Raw genomic sequence first — 21,949 nt, 5'->3', positions numbered from 1 at the left:
AGGGCAACAGCTGTAGTCATCCAATCCCATTCTTAATAGGAAAAAATTACTTACAACTCATTGATTTGCCCAACTGAACCATAAGAAAAATTATGTCAAATAAGTTGTTGAATGTTTCTGAAAGATTAAAACATTTAGAAGAGTGTCTTTTTAAAATTGTATTCCTCTTAATGTTCTCCAAGTCTTAAGTAGTTTTGCTAAACAAAATGTTGTTGCTGCGATTGCCATAAGCCTGTATCCTTGTGCAAGGTAAACTGCATTGTATGCTGCTTTGGCTTTACTGGAAGATTGACTACACCAGTTCATAAATCAGGAGATCAAAAAGACCTGGAAAAGTGGATGAGAAAAGGAAGTTCTCGCATGATAGAGACAATGGTAGATGACACTTGATTCATCTGTGGAAGATTGAAAATATTGAAGACCTTGACTGTTACTTTGTTTTAAATCACTTCACTCTCCACCTCTCCCTGGGTTAGTAAAGGAAGTACCTACTGTATCAATTAGTGTACTACCCACTGGATTATGCTTAGGAAGGTGATGTTCTAGATGGTACTATGTTTGATAATAAGCTGTGTTCTTTGTAAAATCACTCCTCAACCACTGCTCTAAAAGTTGTCAAAATTGAGGGTTCCTTTGTAATGTAATAGGATTAATGGGGTAGCATTTTTTTTAAACGATCTGCGTCATATAGCCAAGCGGTCTCTCTAAAATTACGATTCAGTGAAATGCATTGACCATGAATTAATGCCCTGACTCTTTCCCCATTGTGACTATAGTTCACCTATATATCCCTTCCAACTAATGTAGTCATCCTCTACTGCATTACATTATTGGATACGTGGCCTTCAGCTTGTTCACCTCCATTTCCTTTCACTAGTTCTTGTAATTTGACAACTTCTTTTGAAATCCAATCTCTTTTACTACAAGTATGCTCAATGTTAATTAGTCAAGTAAGACCACATATATTTAGTGAATCATCTTGGTATGATTTGTATACATTAGGTCCACATTTAAACACACGTTATAATCACTGAACTATTGTCATTTTTTAAAAATCGGAACTGATCCCGCTGTAATCGCTGACAGCCTGAATTGTTTTATACTGAATACTGTACTAAATACGTTGAATATTGTATGTAGACCACTATATTGAATTGTGTTGCACTGAACACTGTATGGTGCTCTAACGCCACGCACTATATTGTACTGAAGTGAACGGTACAAAATTGTGTGCTATCCTGCACTGGTTTTAGTTCTGAATTCTCTCGGAAGAGCGGGCCCAGACACCGAATGCCCTTCTATCATGTTCGTCCTGTTTCCACCATGTACCGGACGAAAATGCACTCAGATACTTGCTGCGGTCTCACATTGCGTTGGCCCGATGCTGGTTTACGGTATCACTCAACCTAGGTGATGTCAGCCGACGAGCCTCCAGTGCCCTAGCAACCAGAGCAGCCAACTGTGACAAGGGTCACTTAGTAACCGCCAGCGGGCGGCCCGAGGAGCTGCACAGCCGGTGGAGGCCGCTCATTGTCGCTGAGGTTCACGACGCGGGCCGGGGTCGTCAGTGACAACAGCGCCGACTTTGGTGCGGGAGCGGGGCCATTGGTGATTTCTCCAGGACCCAGGTGATCCAGCGGGCGTAGCAGTGAGATAGGAGGCCGCGTTAGTGGCTGCGACCGTGGAATACATACGTGTGTCAATTGGGTGCAAAACAAATGGCCGCAATGTTGAAATAAGTGGGTGGGAAAGTGGCTGCAAGAGGGAAAGAAGTTATTGCATTAGCAAAGTGGTCGTTTAAAATCAATTTCCGCGATGTGGATGTTGCTGCCGAAGCCAGCATTTATTGTCCATTGCCAAATGCCCCTTTAGAAGGAGATGGTGAACCACCTTCTGGAACCGCTGCAGTTCTTCTGGTGGAAGTGCACCTGGAATGATATTGGGGAACGAGTTCCAGGATTTAGACTCAGCAGCAGGGAAGTACCAGCTATATACTTGCAAGTGAGGATGGTGCGCAACTGGGAGGGGAACATCCAGTTAGTGGAGTTACATAGACCATTACAGCACAGTACAGGCCCTTCTGCCCATAATGTTATGTCGACATTTTATCCTGCTCTATCTAACCCTTCCCTCCCACATAGACCTCCATTTCTCTATCATTCATGTGTCTATCTAAGAGTGTCCCTAATGTATCTGCCTCCACAACTTCTGCCGGCAGTGTGTTCCACACACCCACCACTCTCTGTGTAAAAAAAACTTACCTCTGACAATCCCCCTTGTATCTTCCTCCAATCACCTTAAAATTATGCTCCCTCGTGTTAGCCATTGTCGCCCTGGGAAAAAGTCTCTGGCTGTCCATTCGATCTATGCCTCTTATCATCTTGTACAGCTCTTTCAAGTCACCTCTCGTTCTCCTTCTCTCTAAAGAGAAAAGCCCTAGCTCACTCAACCTATCCTCATAAGACATGCTCTCCAGTCCAGGCAGCATCCTGGTAAATCTCCTCTTCACCCTTTCTAAAGCTTCCACTTCCTTCCTATAATGATGCAACCAGAACTGAACACAATACTCCAAGTGTGCTCTAACCAGAGTTCTATAGAGCTGCAACATCACCTCGCGGCTCTAGAACTCAATACCCCAACTAATGAAGGCCAACGCACCATACGCTTTCTTAACAACCCTATCGACCTGCATGGCAACCTTGAGGGATCTGTGGAGGTGGACCCCAAGATCCCTCTGTTCCTTCACACTGCTAAGAGTCCTGCCATTAACCTTGTATTCTGCCTTCAAATTCTATCTCCTGAAGTGTATCACTTCACACTTTTCCAGGTTGAACTCCACCCACCACTTCTCAGCCCCACTCTGCATTCTATCAATATTCTGTTGTAATCTCCAGCAACCTTCTACACTATCCACAACACCACCAACCTTTGTATCATCAAACTTACTAACCCACCCTTCCACATCCTCATTCAAGTCATTTATAAAAATCACAAAGAGCAGGGGTCCCAGAACAGATCCCTGTGGAACACCACTGGTCACTGACCTCCAGGCAGAATCATCTACCATCATCCTCCGTCTTCTATGAGCGAGCCAATTCTGAATCCACTCAGCCAAGTTTCCCTGGATTCCATATCTCCTGACTTTCTGAATGAACCTTCCATGAGGAACCTTATCAAACGCCTTACTAAAATCCATGTACACCACATCCACTGCTCTACCTCAAATGCCGATGAATCCTGTCTCTAAGAATCTTCTCCAGTAATTTGCCCACCACTGAAGTAAGACTCACTGGTCTGTAATTCCCAGGGTTATCCCTGCTCCCTTTCTTAAACAAAGGAACAGCATTTGCCACCCTCCAATCATCGGGCACTACTGTGGCCAGTGAGGTCGCAAAGATCATCACCAAAGGTGCAGCAATCTCTTCCCTCACTTCCTGTAATAATCTTGGATATATCTGATTTAGTCCTAGTGACATATCTATCCTAATGTTCTTCAAATATTCCAGCACATCCTCTTCCCTCACATCAACATGTCCTAGCGTATCAGCCTGTCGTACACCATCCTCACAAATGTCAAAGTCTCTCCCTCTGGTGAACACTAAAGCAAGGTATTCATTAAGGACCTACCTCCTACCTCTTCCGACTCCAGGCACATGTTTCCTCTTTTATCCCTGATCGATCCTACCCTCACTCTAATCCTCCTAGTCTTCATATATGTGCAGAATGTCTTGGGATTTTCATTAATCCTACTCACCAAGGACCTTTCATGCCCCCTTCTAGTTCTCCTAAGTCCATCCTTAAGCTCCCTCCTGGCTACCTTGTAACTCTCCAGAGTACTGTCTAATCCATGCTTTTTAAACCTCAGGTAAGCTTCTTTTTTCCTCTTGACAAGATATTCTACATCTCTTGTCAACCACGGTTCCTTCACTCTACCATCCTTACCCTGCCTCAATGGGACAAACCTATCCAGAACCCCATGCTCTCTCTAAACTCCCTAAACAACCTCCACATTTCTGCTGTGCACTTTCCCAAGGACGTCTGTTCCCAATTTATGCTCCCAAGCTCCTGCCTAATAGCATCATAACTCCCCCTCCCCCAGTTAAATACTTTCCCATATTGTCTGCTCCTATCTCTCTCCACGGCTATGGTAAAGGTCAAGGAGTTATGGTCACTATCTCCAAAATGCTCTCCCACTGAGAGATCTGAAACCTGATCAGGCTCTTTGCCTAGTACCAGGTCCAGAATGGCCTCCCCTCTAGTTGGCCTGTCCAAATACTGTGTCAGGAATCCTTCCTGGACAAAGCTAACAAACTCTGCCCTGTCCCCTTTACACTAAGGAAGTGCCAATCAATATTAGGGAAGCTGAAATCACCCATGATAACTACCCTGTTATTTTTGCACCTCTCCAAAATCTGCGTCCTGATCTGCTTCTCAGCGTCTCTGCTGCTATTGGGGGATTTGTAGAATTGCTCCCTTCCTGTTTCTGACTTCCACCCACACTGACTCAGTAGATGATCCCTCCAGGACATCCTCCCTTTCTACAGCTATGACACTGTCCCTGATCAGCAAAGCCACTCCCCCACCGCTTTTACCTCATGGACAGGGACGGAGGTAAAAGAAAGTTCCTATACATAAAGTCATAGAGTAATACAGCCCTTCAGCCCAACTTGTCCATGCCAACTAAAAGGCCCACCTTAGCTCATCCCATTTGCCTGCATTTGGCCCATGTCCCTCTAAAGCTTTCCTATGAATGCATTTGAAGCCCTTGTCCTTCGTGGCAGAGGTTGCATGTTTGGAGGGTCCTGGACAAGTGACTGCAATGCACTTTGTAGTTATCACGCACTATAGCACAGTGCATCAGTGGTGGAGAGAATGAGTATTTAGCATGAAACATGTGGTTACTTTGTCCTGAAATTGTGTCAAGGTTCTTGATTGCTGTTGGAGCTGTGCTGCTCCAGGGAGGTAGAAAGAATTCCATCATGCTCCTGACTTGAAAATGAAAATCTGCAGATGTTTGAAATCTGAAATAAAAATAACTGATGATAGCAGCACAGGTAACATCTGCAGAGAGACCCAGAATTCAATCCTGACTTCTGCCTTATAGATGGTGGAAAGCGTAAAGGGTGTCAGGAGACAAGTCACATATTGTTGGATACAAAGCCTCCTTATAGCCAAGGTATTTATATGGCTAGTCCCATTGAGTTTATGATCAGTGGTAAGACCCAGGTGTTGATATTGTGCACTGCAGCAATGATAATGCCATTGAGTGTTGAGGTTATGTAGTTAGGCTCTCTCCTTTTGGTGATGGTCATTATATTATACTTTTATGGCATGACTTTTTCTCCCATTTATCTGCATCTACCAGAATGCTGCCTGGATCTTGCTGCATGCAGGCATGGATTGTATTGTTTGCTGAGAACTTCCAAATGGAATGGAACATAGTGCAATTGTCAGTGAACATCCCGCTGCCAACCTGATGATAGAAGGAAGGTCATTAATGAAGATAGTTGGGTCTAGGACACTGCAATGATGTTTTGGGGCTCGAGTATTTTATCTCCATTTTGTTTTGTGAGGGTTATGACTCCAACCATTGGAATGTTTTCCCCTTGATAGTCCATTGCATTCAGTTTTGCTATTGCTCCATGACACCGTAGTCGATCAAATGTTGCCTTGATATTAAGGGCGGTAACTCTGGCTTCACATCTGGGATTCAGCTCCAAGGTCCATGTTTGGACCAAGTTTTCAGTGAAGACTGGAAATGAGTGGCCCTCATCAATGATCAGGTTATTGGTGAGTAAGTGACACTTAATAACACTGTTGATGACATCTTCCATCACTTTGCTGATGAGTGAGAATAGAAGTGGGTATGTAAGTGAAATCAATGAGTGTATTTGTAGAATAAGTGGGTGTAACAGTAAAATAAGGATGGTCGGTGAAATAAATATGCAGAGTAGTGAAATGGCTGGGGGGAATAAATGCATGGAATAGTGAAATGAAAGTGTATCAATATGGATTGGTGAAATAAGTGGATACAACAGTGAAATCAACATGCTTGTTAGTGAAATAGGTCCAACGTGGAATAAGTGGATGCTTTTATGAAATGATTGCATATCACGGTGAAATAAGCGGTTGCAACGGTACTTTAAATAGGTGTATTAATGTGAGTGCATCAGTGGATGGATTAGTGAAATACCTGGTGTAGGTATGGGTGGACTAATGAAAATAGGGTGTGCCTGTGAAACAAGTGCATGTTAGTTAAACAAGAAGATGCAAAAGTGAAAAAAGTGGGCACTTTAATGAAATAATTGGCTGTCAGAGTGAAATAAGTGGCTGCGGCAGAGCCATGAGTGGTACATTGGTAAAATGGAAATCTGTGTATGCATCTGTGAAACAAGTGGGAGGAAAAGTGAAGTAAGTAGGTATGCTAGTGACGCAGGAAATATCAATAATGATCTTATGAGGGCATCAAGTGTAAGATGTATTAGTAATATAGTGAGTTATTAATGATACTGAGGACATCTGTTGTGACATTAATGGCAGGTGGTGAAGTTCCCATGTACCTGCTCTCCTTTCATGGTGGTAGAGGTCACAGGTTTTCTTGGAACAGTACAGCACAGGAAAGTGCCCTTCAGCCCACCATGTCTGGCCCAACCATGATGCCACTCTAAATTAATCCCATCTGCCTGCACATGGTCCATATCCCTCTATTTCCTGCTTGGTCATGTGTCTGTCAAGATGTGCCTCAAATGTTGCTATAGTATCTGCCACCACCTCTCTTGGTAGCGCATTCCAGGCATCTACCACTCTCTGTTTAAAGAAAAAAACTTGCTTTGTAAATCTCCTTTAAATTTCCCTCCTCTCACCTTAACTCTATGCCCTCTAGTATTTGACATTTCTATCCTGGGGAAAAGACAGACAGACATCTACCTTATTTATGCCTCTCATCATTTTACATCAGGTCACCTCTCAGCCTCCAACGTTCCACAGAAAACAATCCAAGTTTGTCCAACCTCTCCTTGTAACTAATACAGTAGCAAATAGGTGACAGGAAAGAACCTCATCTGCACCGTCTTCAAAGCTGCCACATCTTTCCAGGACCAGAACTGTATACAGTATTCCAAATGTGGCCGAATCAAACTTTTATACAGCTATAATATGATTTCCTACTTTTATACTCAATGCCCCGACCCAAGCATGCCATACACCTTTGTTACCACCCTATTCACTTGTTTTGCCACTTTCAGGGAGCAATGGGCTTGCAAAGTACATAAACTTGCAAGGTTTGGGTGGTGCTGTGGAAGAAGCCTTGCCAAATAGTGAATACTGGGAACATTAATGATTAACTGGGGTACTAGTGATAGGGCAAGAGTTGTTATTAGTGCACTTAGTAAATTAGTAAAATTAAAGGAGATGTTGATAGTGCATCAGTGGCATTAATAAAACAGTGGGGAATTACCAGTAATTTTGGGGATTGTAATTAAAAAAGAGGTTGCTATCTCTGTAACAGAGGCACTAGTGAAATTACATTACAGAAGTGACGATGCTTTAAAATACTTAATTTATTAGAAAATGTTTGGCAAAGTCCCGGATTGTGAAACTTGCCATGTAGATATCTTCCATTTTTTTAAACACTGGGACAGATGCAAGAGATATTCTTTAAATACAATTTTAGTGATACAACATATTGTGTTGGTATAATGGGGCATAGTTATATAACATCCTCTTACCAGTATGACAGGGGCATTAGAATTATTTATTTAATATGTGCATTCATTCTAGGCAAAGCTGTAGCATTTTTGGTGACTTAATGTAACAACATAATCAATGGTGAATTCTGCCACTGACAAAATGAATGCACATATTAAATAAGTAATTCTAATGTTTTGGTTTGCATCACATTGCAGGATGGATTATCTTGGTGACCCCATGGTGCTGGTGGACTACACCTTGTCCATTGCCTTGCCCATTATGGAAACCGTTAAGTTCCTACTGGTGACATGGTAGGCTGAAACCAGGCAACCGACCACCAACAAAGAAATAGTGATGGATGATACCAAGTGCCAATCTCCCTGCTGAGGGTCCTCATCTATTATATCCTTGCACAGCAGCAACAATTACAAGGGTGTGATGCAAAACATACAGGTGTGCAACTGGTGGGCATTTGTTATATAGCATGATATTAACTGGTAATAATATGTATTAGTAATATATGGTATTAATCATATAACAAGAATAGGAGTGAAATTTTACTGGTATATGAGCATTAGTAGTAATATGAGCATTTGTTAGTGGTTTGTCAATTGTTAGTAAAATAATATACATTGAGTGTTAATATTACAGTGCAATAGTGATGTAATGGGGCACTAGAGATAAATTCAGGTGTTATTGATAGGTATTTATAAGATTTTAGTGATATAACATTACTTATAACAATATTTATCCCTCAACCAAAATAACTAAAACAAAGGATCATATTGATGCTAGTGACAACTTGCTGTGCCCAAATTAGTGTTACAATGATGGCTGCTCTTGAAAAATACTTCATTGGCCATGAGGTATTTGGGATTTCCTAGGGTTGTGAAAAGCACCGTTTCAATCCAAGTCTTTCTTTTGTAGGGTTCAAATTATTTTCTGCCAATTAGGTGAAGTTTAAAAGGATCTGGTAATTTAAAAAGAAGTGGCAGATATGGAGACCAGAGTGCAACCTTTAGGAAAGGTTCATTGGCAACATTGCAAAGAATAGCTGATGGAAAAGAATAAAGTTATAATGGACAAATAAAGTTCCCCAGTGTGGTGCTTGGTTTGAGATTCGTGCATGGGGAGGCACCAAATCTGCTGCTAGGGCCTGGAGAGATTTTAACTCTCAGGCCTTGTCTCTATATTCAGGCTCAGTGTAAAACTCCTTTGCCAGTTCTCTGTTAAGTTTGGCAGAGTAAACCATCCATTTTATATTTTACAATTGAAAGTCATTGACAATTTTCTTTAAGCCACTCAAAACTCAATAGCTAATTAAAATTGAATACATTCAACAGTGCTTGAATATATCTTTCTGGTAATTTAGATTTGTACTAAGTTCCACACTTTTATATTTTTATAGCTTCATTCATGTTATTAGATAACTTATTAATTCACTTTGGTTTCATCCAAAAACAAGTTTGAATGATCAGAAATATAATTTTATACCATAATACTATACAATGCTTCATTCAAGGACATGTCAATGCAGTAAAACTCCAATAATCCAGCATGCTTAAGTCTTTGGTAGAGTCGGACTAGCAGATTTTCCACACTATTGGAAAGTATATATGTAATAGTATTACACTTCTTAAAAATGTTACACAGCATATTATAATAATATATTATAATATGCTGTGTAACATTAAGTTTAAGGAGAGTGCAGGAACTGGTGAATCGGAAAGGACCATTGGAACTGGGGCCCTGGTTAGTCAGAAGGGATTATGGCAAACGTTACTTGGTGAGCAAGATGCCGTACCATTGGGATTTCTGAGTGGTCAGATAGCAGATTGTTGGAGTCTTACTGTATCTGTTCTTAGCTTTGAAATTTAGTTCCAGTTTTTAACTCACTGGACACAACCTGTTTCAATTCTGATTTGTGTCTCCATAGAACCATAGAACCATACGGCACAAAACAGGGCCTTCGGCCCACCATGTTGTGCCATCCATCAAACCACCCTCACACTACCTAACCCCTTCCTCCCGCATATCCCTCCATCTCACATTCCTCCATATGCCTATCCAACAAGCTCTTGAACCTGTCCAATGTATCTGCCTCCACCACCACCCCAGGCAGTGCATTCCATGCACCAACCACTCTCTGGGTGAAAAACCTCCCCCTGACATCTCCCCTGAACCTCCCACCCATAACCTTAAAGCCATGCCCTCTCGCCTTGAGTGCCCTGGGAAGGAGGCGCTGACTGTCTACTCTATCTATTCCTCTCAATATTTTATATACCTCTATCATGTCTCCTCTCATCCTCCTCCTTTCCAGTGAATAAAGCCCTAGCACCTTAAGCCTCTCCTCATATTCAATACGCTCTAATCCAGGCAGCATCCTGGTAAATCTCCTCTGCACCCTCTCCAACGCCTCCACATCCTTCCTATAATGAGGCGACCAGAACTGAACACAGTACTCTAAGTGTGGCCTAACTAGAGTTTTGTAAAGCTGCATCATCACCTCGCGGCTCTTAAACTCAATCCCGCGACTTATGAAAGCCAACATTCCATTGGCTTTCTTAACTGCTCTTTCCACCTGTGAGGCAACTTTCAATGAACTGTGAATATGAACCCCCAGATCCCTCTGCTCCTCCACACTGACAAGTACCTTGCCATTTACCCAGTACTCTGCCCTGGAGTTTGTCCTTCCAAAGTGTACCACCTCACACTTCTCCGGATTGAACTCCATCTGCCACTTGTCAACCCAGCTCTGCATCCTATCAATATCCCTCTGTAAGCTCCGACAGCCCTCCACACTATCCACACCGCCGATTTTAGTGTCGTCCGCAAACTTACTAACCCAGCCCTCCACCCCCTCATCTAAGTCATCTATAAATATCACAAAAAGTAGAGGTCCCAGAACCGATCCCTGCGGGACACCACTAGTCACTGCCTTCCAATCCGAGGGCACTCCTTCCACCAGAACCCTCTGCTTTCTACATGCAAGCCAATTCCTAATCCACACAGCCAAGCTTCCTTGGATCCCTTGGCCTCTGACCTTCTGAAGAAGCCTACCATGAGGAACCTTATCAAACGCCTTACTAAAATCCATGTAAACCACATCCACCGCACTGCCCTCATCAATCTTCCTGGTCACCTCCTCAAAGAACTCTATCAGGCTTGTGAGGCAAGATCTTCCCTTCACAAAGCCATGCTGGCTGTCCCTAATCAGTCCATGATTCTCTAGGTGTTCATAAATCCTATCCCTTAGAATCCTTTCTAACAGCTTACCCACCACAGACGTGAGACTCACCGGTCTATAATTCCCTGGCCTATCCCTATTACCTTTTTTGAACAAGGGGACAACATTCGCAACCCTCCAATCCTCTGGCACCATCCCCGTGGACAACGAGTACTCAAAAGATCCTTACCAGCGGTTCAACAATCTCCTCCCTCGCCTCTCGAAGCAGCCTGGGGAAAATCCCATCAGGCCCCGGAGATTTATCTGTCTTAATATTATTTAACAACTTCAACACATCCTCTCTCTTGATATGTACAACCTCAAGAACATTACCCCTACCAGCACTCCCTTCCACGTCATCAAGACCCCTCTCCCTGGTGAATACCGAAGAGAAGTACTCATTGAGAACTTCTCCCACTTCCGCCGCCTCCAGGCAAATTCTCCCACCTTTGACCTTAATCGGACCTACCTTTACCCTAGCCATCCTCCTACCCTTCACGTACTTGAAAAAGGCCTTGGGATTTTCCTTAATCCTACTAGCCAACGCCTTTTCATGTCCCCTTCTAGCTCTCCTCAGCCCTTTCTTAAGTTCCTTCCTCACTACCCTATATTCCTCACGGGCCCTGTCTGAACCTTGCTGCTTATACCTCATGTACGCTACCTTCTTCTCCCTAACAAGTCGTTCCACCTCTCTCGTCACCTACGGTTCCTTCACCCTGCCATTCCTTGTCTGCCTCACCGGGACATATTTATCCCTAACATCCTGCATAAGATCCCTGAACATCGACCACATCTCCATGGTACATTTTCCTTCAAGAAGGACATCCCAATTTACACTCCCAAGTTCTCTCCTTATAGCCTCATAGTTCGCCCTTCCCCAATTAAAAATTCTCTTGTCCTCTCTGCACCTGTCCCTGTCCATGACAATTTTAAAGGTTATGGAGCAATGGTCACTGTCCCCCAAATGCTCACCCACCAATAGATCCTTCACCTGTCCCGGTTCATTTCCTAAAACTAGATCTAACATGGCATTCCCTCTAGTCGGCCTGTCAACATACTGCGTCAGGAATCCCTCCTGGACACATTTAACAAATTCTGTCCCATCTAAACCTTTGGCACTAAGCAGGTTCCAGTCTATATTTGGGAAGTTGAAGTCTCCCATTATAACAACCCTGTTATTTTTGCTTCTCTCCAAACACTGCCTGCCAATCTGCTCCTCTATATCTCTACGGCTACCGGGGGGCCTATAGGATACTCCTAGTAGAGTAACTGCTCCTTTCTTGTTCCTTACTTCCGCCCATACGGACTCTAGAGATGATCCTTCTACAACATCCATCTTTTCCACAGCCGTAACAGTGTCCCTGACCAGTATCGCCACCCCTCCTCCTCTTCTCCCCCCTTCCCTATCCCTCTTAAAACACCGAAAACCAGGAATATTCAATATCCACTCCTCTCCTGACGTCAGCCACGTCTCAGTGATAGCCACGATATCATAGTCCCCCATACTTATCCAAGCCCTCAGTTCATCCCCCTTATTCCTGACACTTCTTGCATTTAAGTAAACACACTTCAGTCCATCTACCTTACTACTTTTATAGCCTGTATTCTGCTTCTCCTTCCCCAAAGCCTCTCTACCTGTTTGATCTAACTTTTCCCCATCCCCTTCTTCCTCTGACCTTCTCCTCCGGTTCCCTTCCCTTTCACAAACTAGTTTAAACCCTCCCGAACCACCCTAGCAAATCTCGCCGCAAGGATATTGGCCCCCCTCTGGTTTGGGTGTAACCCGTCCTCTCTGTACAGGTCCCACCTTCCCAAGAAGAGATCCCAATGATCCAGAAATCTAAAACCCTCCCTCCTGCACCAGCTTCTCAGCCACGCATTTATCTGCCACCTCCTCCTATTCCTGCCTTCACTATCGCGTGGCACTGGCAGCAATCCCGAGATTGCTACCCTTGAGGTCCTGTTCCTCAATTTTCTGCCTAGCTCCCTGAACTCATCAGGACCTCATCCCCCTTCCTACCTATATCGTTGGTGCCAACATGGACCACAACTTCTGGCTGCTCTCCCTCCCGCTCAAGAATCCTGTGGACCCGATCAGTGACATCCCGGACCCTGGCACCTGGGAGGCAACATACCATCTGGGATTCATGCTCACCGCCACAGAACCTCCTATCTGTTTCCCTGACTATCGAGTCCCCTATCACTACCGCATGTCTCTTTCCCACCCTTCCCTTCTGAGCAGCAGGACCAGTCCCAGTGCCAGAGACCTGGTAACTGCAGCTAGGCCCCTGCAGGTCATCCCCCTCAACAGCCTCCAAGGCAGAAAACTTGTTACTGAGGGGAACAGCCCCCGGGGTTCCCTGCTCTGTCTGCCTGCCTGACTTCTACTTCTTCTTCCTCTTCCCTCCCCTGACCGTCACCATTCTATCTGCCTCCTGAACCTCAGATGTACCTGCTCTAAGGGGGGTGACTGTCACCTGATGGACCGTGTCTACATAACTCTCTCCCTCCCTTATGCTGCGCAGTGTTTGTAGCTGCGACTCCAGCTCATCAACTCTGAGCCGAAGTTCATCCAGCCTCAAGCACTTACTGCAGATGTGGCCATCTTGGACCGCAGCAAGGTCCACGAGGTCCCACATCAAACAGCTGCAGCATATGACCGTGTCCTCCATCTGACTACCTTTCTTTTTTCCCTAGTTAGTCCCACCTACAAATCTATAATGAACAACAGGTAAACCTTGCCTTTACCTACTTACCAACTACTTACCCTCCTTGCCCCTTCACGCCGAAGCCCCTTGAGCCAAAGCCCAGAACACTCTGCTCCCACTCACTCCATTGCCCACTCCGACGCTGCCCGCTCTATAGGCTGTTTCCTTTTTCATAGGTTTCTGTTGTACTCAGCTTTTTACTAATTCTTTTCAGCAGTCATGCCTCTTCCTGATGTTATGTTCTGCGCTCAGCAGATTGAAATCCCCCCCGAATTTCCTGACATTTTAAAACAGTTTACAAAGGCTGCCATCCGGACCCAGCCACATGATGTTCTTCAGTGGTCTGCTGCGTGAGTAAAACCTTTACATCATTTAACAGGTTCAAGATTTCAGTATATTTTTTTATTGAGAAGTTAAGGTCAGCAGCTAAAAAGAATATGAGAACTTTAGGACTATTCAGTTAGTTATATCTTGACAACTTGGCTGAGAGAATCTGGATATATGCATTAAAAAGGCACTTCAGTTGTTGTTGAAATAAACACAATCCTGTGTTACTGCTTTATTTCACTCTTATCATTATGAATACAGCCAGAACATCTCCAGCGATATCTTCCACTCCTATTCTTACATATTTATTGTTACGTATCTGCCAAAGATCTGATCTTCCACCTGCTGCTCCTTGGTGTTTGCATCCACAGTGTAGAAAAGAATGTTATGTGGCTATTCCATTAATCTACTGTCAGTGATAACAGCCGTACTTTTCTACCACCTCTTGCGATCCCTACAATGCCTCTATGTTGTCAGTTACCTTGTTCAGCACATCTGAAGTGAGCAGCACTTTCTCCATTTACACTGGGAAGGGTGAGGTCATTGTCTTCAAATTCTGCCACACACTTCATACTCTGATGATTTCATCAACCTTCCCATCCATTCTTTTGGGATTTTCGTGATTATAACAACTTACTGTTTTGAGCCCTGGACTGCTCTGCCCACATAAACTCTGCATTATGAAAACTACCTACTCTTACCTGTGTTTATTTTTTACCTCTAGCTCTGCCTCAGCCTAACTGCAGCTGAAAGTTTTAACCACATCTTTTATCAATTTCTAATTGACTATTCCAGTCCCCAGCAGTCTGGCCTCCTAACTTCCAATCCATCTCTCTGCCTGTTCTTCTCATTCATTCATGCTTTTAACTTGGGAACATGGTTGTGTTTATTAGAGGTTAACCACTTTAACTGCAGAAGTTCTTCTGGGCAGTTGTTTCACAGCCCAGGTGCTATGTCAGTGACCTTCCTCCATCATAATGTCAAAATTGAGGAAGTTTACTGATAGTTTTCAGACTTGCTACACGTGCTAATCAATAGCAATTTTTAACGAGTCTAACCAACTCCCCCTAAAGTTCATCCATCATTAAATTCTCTATTATCACCATTCTGGTTGTCACCTTTGACCAAAAGTTTAACTGGATCAGCTACAGAGATGCTGTTTCTAAAAGAGCTGGTCAGAGCTAGGTATTCTGTGGCAAGTGGCTAACCACATGACTCCCCATATGTTTTTCCACCAAATCACAAGTCAGGACTGTGATGAAGTCTGTAGTATGAGAATTCCTTAATGGATGCAGCTAATAAAACACTAAAGCAACTTTTTAAAAAATCCAGAGCAAAGCAGCCCTCTTGACTGGCCCCCTGCATCTTATACATACAGAAGATGCACTGCAGAAATTAGCCTTGAGTCCTTTGCAGATACCTCCCACCTAAGCCCATACACAGCAACGTTGAAAATAACACTATTTCTGCCCAATTTTTTAGGGAGTGGCAATGGCAACACTGAAGAGAGAAGGGTTTAAAAGGTGCTTAAATGGTCTATTATAAACGTCTTGCTGTTCCAGCATGACAATAAATAAAAATGAAACAAACTGCAGGTGCTGAAAATCTAAAATAAAAAACAGAAAATGATAGAAACACTCAGCGGGTCGGACAGCATCTGTGGGGGAAAAAACAGAGTTAATGTTTTAGGTTGAAGACTCCAATGCTAACTCTGTTTCTCTTTCTGCAGATGCTGCCTGACCTGCTGAGTGTTTCTGGCATTTTCTATTTCTATTTATGACAATCTGATACATTGATGAATAGCCTGATATGCTCCAAATTACTGGAAACTAATGTAATTTTGTGATCAATTTTGTTGACTTAGATATTTTGCAGCATTGTCTAAAGGTGAAACACTTCCTGTGAAGGAGCGGTTTGAAATGCCAGTGGCAACCCAGAAAAATGACACTGGTCTTACACCAGGACTTCTAAAGGTTCTGCACAATCAGGTATAATGCTGGAAGGCTTCTAATCAGAGGTAGATAAATATTTAATATACAAGGGGGTAAATAATTATTGTGGATAGGCACTAATTCATATATTCGTATGTAAGTTAAAAATGGACCTTTGCTTCATGTTTGCACTTATACTTTATAAACACTACTTGTTTCCTGTCTTTTGTCAATTTTGTGCCTGTGTGAACAGTATTGCCAGGAAATAATTACTGAAAGGTTAGATTTAAGTCATTGCTCTTTTCTAGTAAAGGGGTGGGTGAAATGATTCCAACTAAATCAGCTGACAATGCATTGAAATTAAAGCTTAAGTTGAAGTGAAAGAAATGGAAGCTCCAGCAGATTGCATCTGGGGGGAAAAAAGTGGGAATGTCGCTGTACCATTCCTATTTATGTTTTTCCAACATTCTTGAGCACTTCAGTCTTTCCTGCATTGTTAATCTAGTTTATAGTTTAATCTAGTTTATGTTAATCTAGGTTATAGTTTGGAAGGATATCTGCTGACCTTGCCCAGGAATACAGGAAAGTTCAGCTCATTGTTTGCTAGGATCCTTCGGTTTACTTCCATTCACTTCATTTAAAAAAAATTGATTTTGAAATCATTGTAAAAAATGAAAGCAGCGAAGATAATCTGGTGAACAGAAAGGCAATGAGGTGAGGAGGGGCATGAGGTAGCTGCATAAATGGAAGGAATGAGGAAAATGAGGTTGCAGATGTTGTATTGATCAGGGACTTCCTTAGCAGAATATTTTGAATGGTCCTCAGAGATTAGGGAGTTACAGGCTCTCAGAATTAAGTGAGTATTGGTGATGTTTCCCAGTCGTGACGTAGGTGCCTTCTGTTTTCATTGCTGGAATTTAACTTCCAAATTGTGACTGTTGTTAGGATTTTTTTTACATATAAGGAGTTCACTTGATTGCTTGGAAGGGTGGCTGAGGCCAGAATATTGGACCTATTAAAGAAATTACATGTTGTTACCTGGATTGATGGTGCTAAAGCTAGGTTCTGATTAATGATGTGAACTTGAAATACATTTATAAGTGCTGCCTTTCCTTATCATAAAAGTAGGATGATTTTTGGTTTATGATTAGACAGAAGAGTTAGTTGTGAAGAGGACATATGGAAGCCAAAGTGGATATAGATAAAGTGACTTGGAAAAGATCTGGTAAATGGAGCATATGTGGGAAAATGTGAAATTGTTCATTTAACCAAAAAAATGATGAAGAATCTTATTATTTAAATGAGGAAAGATTTCAGCGGTCTGAGATATAGAGAGATCTGGGAGTCCTAGTACATGATTCGCAAAAGACTAGTATTAAGAAAGTAAGAAAGTTAACAGAATATCATTGTTTATTGCTAGAGGAATTGAGTACAAAAAGAGGGAGATCATGCTTCAGTTATATATGATGTATTTAGTGAGATTACATCTGAAGTACGGTGTACAGTATTGGCCTTTAAAGAAGGATACAAATACATGGGAGGGAATTCAAAGAATGTCTGCTAGACTGATATTGGAATGGAGGGGTTGTCTTATGGGGAAAAGTAGGGCAGGCTGGCATTTCTGCTGGAGTTTAGATAAGTAAGAGTGGACTTAATGGAACCAATAAGATCCTGAGAGGTCTTGACAGGGTGGATGTGGAGAGGTTGTTTCCTCTTATGGTAGAACTAGGTTAGAAGGTTGTCCATTTAAGAAAGAGATCTGGTATAATTTTTTTTTTCCTGAAGGTCATAGGCTTTTGGTTGAAGAGTGATGGAAGCAGAAGATCTGAATATTTTTAAGGGTGGGATAGATTCTTGATGAACAAAGGGTAACAAATACTGGGCATAGGAAGAAAGGTGGAATAGAGTTTATAATCAGATCAGCTATGGTCTTGTTAAACGACAGAGCAGGTTAGAGGGGCCAAGTGACCTATTCCTGCTTCTAATTTGTATGTTTGTATGATTATCAAAATGTTTAAATGCTGCTACGCAGAAATTCAGTTTCTAAAACTATTTGTGTATCAGCTCTCTCCAAAGAACATTGTTGAAGTGCAGGAGTTGGAAGAGAAATGGAAAGATTTAGGTCTGCCAATCCAGCGCCTGAGAAGCATTCTGCGACTGGGCAATTTTGTATACGAGGTTGAATGGATGAAATTCCTGGCACTTGCTTGCAGTGATTTGGGTGGGGTATGTATACGTTTATAAACTAATTAAAACTTTACAGCTTTGTCTAACCTGAATTTGACAAAACACTGAAATTACAAACTAAATATTTGATGAAATGTTCACTGGAAGTTAACAGAGCATGGTATTGGATGTTATTTGCTGCAGTACTTATTTTCTCTAGTATTGTGTTGATATATAAGCAGTTCAAAATTCCAAAAGGTAACATGAATTGAAGTGATAAATGAGCTGTCTGTAAAATACAAGTACAATAGGTTCTTTCAGAGAGATTACAAAGTTAGTATCTGTCACCTCAAAACCCCTGTAATACTGCTCAGCAAGAAAGAGTTGAAAAGGACATCATTCATAGAACATAGAACAGTAGAGAACAGGAACAGGCCCTTCGGCCCATGATGTTGTGCCAAACTAATTAAACTAATGATGCCTAATTACAGTAATCCCTCCTGCAAGCACATGGTCCATATCCTTCCATTCTCTGTATATTCGTGTGCCTATCTAAGAGCCTTTTAAATGTCTCTATTGTATCTGCCTCTACCATTACACCTGGCAGTGCATTCCAAGCATGCACCACCCTCTGTGTAAAAAAAAACTTGCCCCACACATCCTCTTTGAACTTTCCCCCTCTCACCTTAAGTGCATGCCCTCCAGTATTACACATTTTGACTCTGGGGAAAAGATACTGGCTGTCTACTCTGCATATACCCCTCATAACTTTATAAAGTTCTATCAGGTCCAGAGAGAACAACCCTAGTTTGTCCAACCTTTCCTAATAGCACATGCCCTCTAATCCAGGCAGCATCCTGTAAACTCTTCTGCATCTTCTCCAAAGCCTCCGCATCCTTCCTATAATAGGGTGACCGGAATGAATGCAGTACTCCAAATGCGGCCTAACCCAGAGTTTTATAAAGCTGCAACATAACTTCCTGACCCTGGAGCTCAATGCCTTGACTAAAGATAAGCACCCCATCAACCTTTGTGGCCACTTTCAGGGAGCTATGGACTTGGACCCGAAGATCCCTTTGTACATCAACACTGTTAAGGGTCCTGCCATTAACTGTGTACTTTCCCTTTCCATTTGATCTCCCAAAGTGCAACACTTCATACTTGCCCGGATTAAACTCCATCTGACATTTCTCTGCCCATATTTGCAAGTAATCTGTATGGCAATCTTCTACACTATCCACAGTGTCACCAACCATTGTGTCATTTGCAACTTACTAACCCACCCATCCATGTTTTCATCCAAGTCATTTATATATATCACGAACAGCAGAGATCCCAGCACGGATCTCTGCGGAACACTACTAGTCACAGACCTTCAACCAGAGTGAGACCCATCAACCACTACCCTCTGTATTCTATGGGCAAGCCAATTCTGAATCCAAATGGCAAAATCACCATGGATCCCATGCATCTTAATCTTCTGGATAAGCCTACCATGAGGGACCTTGTCAAATGCCTTACTAAAATCGATGTTGACAACATCCACAGCTCTATCCTCATCAATCACCTTCATCACCTCCTTGAAAAACTCAGTCAAGTTAGTAAGACATGACTTGCCCATACAAAGCCATCGTGACTGTCTCTAATTAGGCCATGCTTTTCCAAATGCTCATAAATCCTATCCCTAAGAATCCCCTTGAATAGCTTCCATACCACTGATGTGAGACTCACTGGTCTATAATTTCCAAGATTATCCCTATTTCCCTTCTTTGAACAAAGGAACAACATTAGCTACTCGTCAGTCCTCTGGGACCTTGCCTGTATGCTCTTGATGTATGTGTGAAATGCCTTAGGATTCTCTTTAGTCCTACTTGCTCAGGACTTTTCATGGCTTCCTCCTGGCTCTCCTAATCCCCTTCTTGAGTTCTTTTCTGGCTTCTATATTTCTCAAGGGCCCTGTCCAATTTTAGCTTCCTAAACCTTACATGTGCTTCCTTTCTCTTCTTGACTAAATTCTCATCCTCTCTGGTCATCCAGGGTTTCTTTACCTTATCATTCTTCTTACTGGAACATACTAGTCCCATACTCTGTGCAGTTGGTCTTTAAACAACTTCCACATTAATTACACTAAGAACCTTCACAGCCATTATGAAGAAGAAAATTTCAGAACAGGTCATAAATTCAAGCCCAAAGGCCAAGGAAGGTAATGTGGCCACTTTCCAGTCAAAATCTATTTGCTTTCATTTGTAATTTTTGTTTAGTATAGAATGCACTTCAGGCTCTTTAGAATCTTTATACAAATTGAAGGAAGTGAATAGATTAAAAGGACGGAATATCTGATACCAAGTCATGGCTGATAAATTTTATGGCCTTCCTCCCCGGTTGCATGGGCAATAGGACTAAAGATATGTCGTGGGAAAACTTATTGCCCTATTTTTACTGCTACCATCAATGTCTCTATTTTGCCAAATTACTCTGAAAGGATAGTGAGAAAGTTGGCACATAGCAGATAAAGATATTTTATTTGGGACTAATGCTCTTGGCGATGAGAAATCGCCATACAGGGTAGGAATGAATGATGAAATCTTTCATTTCTGCAGTGTTCAGAAAGTTGTTCAAAAATTTAAACACATTCTTGATTTTGCTCGGCGAAGACTTTGCAACACAATGTTGGTTTTACAGTTAGCAGAAGTGGTGGAGAAATAGAACTGGTTTACTTGTTTTGGGTTGACCATGCAAATTCCTATTTATTCAGTGATTTGTCCGAAGCTCTGTCAATAAAACCAGACATTCTGCTCTTGACTATTGTCGTCATGGATGTTATGCTCTAATTGGGAAATTGAGCTTCATGAAATCTAGGGTTTCAACACTAGATGGAGCTGTCAAACATCTTTTGTAATCCAACTTTTAATTTTCCAATGTCAAAATGAGCTAAATTTATTACAAAATATTGTTGTGTAGTAATTTTTGTTTTAAATGCTATACCTTCTGATTTTCCACCTTGCTACAATTTTGTTTCCCTCAAAGATCCTGATTACAGATTGGCACCGTATTTTACAACATAATTCTCAGTGAAGTTGTCCGTTTTTTCAGTCCTTTTCAGATGGAAAAAGAAAACTTTTTTAACACCTTTCACAGCCTCAGGGCTCACTAAGGTACCTTACAGTCAACTAAGTAGTTTAGAAATGTAGTCACTGATGTAATATCCGAAATGTAGGTGGATTAGTTCAAATAAGAACAATGGAAATATAATTTAAATAATCTGGGGATCTGAAATCTTGTTCAATGGAAGGAAGACAGAAGGTACAAAACCTTGGGATGAGAGTTCATAGGTAATCCCCAAATTAGATATAGTTTAGGATGGATTTCCAGACATAAAATTCTCTTTTGGTTTTGTGCAAAGGAGTTTTCCATTTTTGCTCAGGACTTCTCATTTTTTTTATTACCTCCTTTTGTTTGTGATAACATCCATTCAATTGTATTCTTCATAGGTCATTATTTTAAGACTGAATAGTTGCTACTGCTTATGTGAAATGTTTGGAATGTCATTAAAAAGAAAAGATTAGATGAAATACACAATTCCTCCTTTACACTGCATTAAATTTCTCTCATTTCCACATACATTATTCAATGTTGTGATTTTTCCATACTCTTTTTTTTCTTCAGTGGGAATATCAGTACATTTTATAAACAGCAATTTGGATACCAAAATTTAGCCCTGATGGAATCACCAGTCACAGCTGCTGACCATCATCACTAACAATCTTCACTTGTGTGTTTGTCCAGTTGATAATCCAATTTGCAGTTTCTTGGAATCTCAGTACAAGTGGGATTGGTGGGAGGGGGTAGGAATCTGTTGATGCCAGGTGTTTAATTGGAATGTACTTTTGTCATATTTCCAT

The 21,949-nt window shown here is 42.0% G+C and overlaps 1 protein-coding gene across 1 annotated transcript in view; it reads left to right on the top strand.

Moving 5' to 3' along the window:
- Window positions 1-1,536: 1,536 nt before the first annotated feature.
- The window catches only part of ropn1l (rhophilin associated tail protein 1-like), a 55,869-nt gene continuing 35,456 nt past the window's right edge, over window positions 1,537-21,949 (top strand). The window contains exons 1-4 of the mRNA XM_052016666.1: window positions 1,537-1,628; window positions 13,841-13,973; window positions 15,815-15,938; window positions 17,946-18,107. Coding sequence (XP_051872626.1) covers window positions 13,843-13,973; window positions 15,815-15,938; window positions 17,946-18,107 — 417 coding nt within the window. The 5' untranslated portion in view covers window positions 1,537-1,628; window positions 13,841-13,842. The remainder of the gene's footprint in view (window positions 1,629-13,840; window positions 13,974-15,814; window positions 15,939-17,945; window positions 18,108-21,949) is intronic.

This window comes from Pristis pectinata, chromosome 5 (genome assembly GCF_009764475.1).
Source record: "Pristis pectinata isolate sPriPec2 chromosome 5, sPriPec2.1.pri, whole genome shotgun sequence".
In the NCBI taxonomy this organism is placed as follows: domain Eukaryota; kingdom Metazoa; phylum Chordata; class Chondrichthyes; order Rhinopristiformes; family Pristidae; genus Pristis; species Pristis pectinata.
The sequence above is the reverse complement of the archived record's forward strand: the minus strand, read 5'-3'. Positions and strand labels throughout refer to the sequence as shown.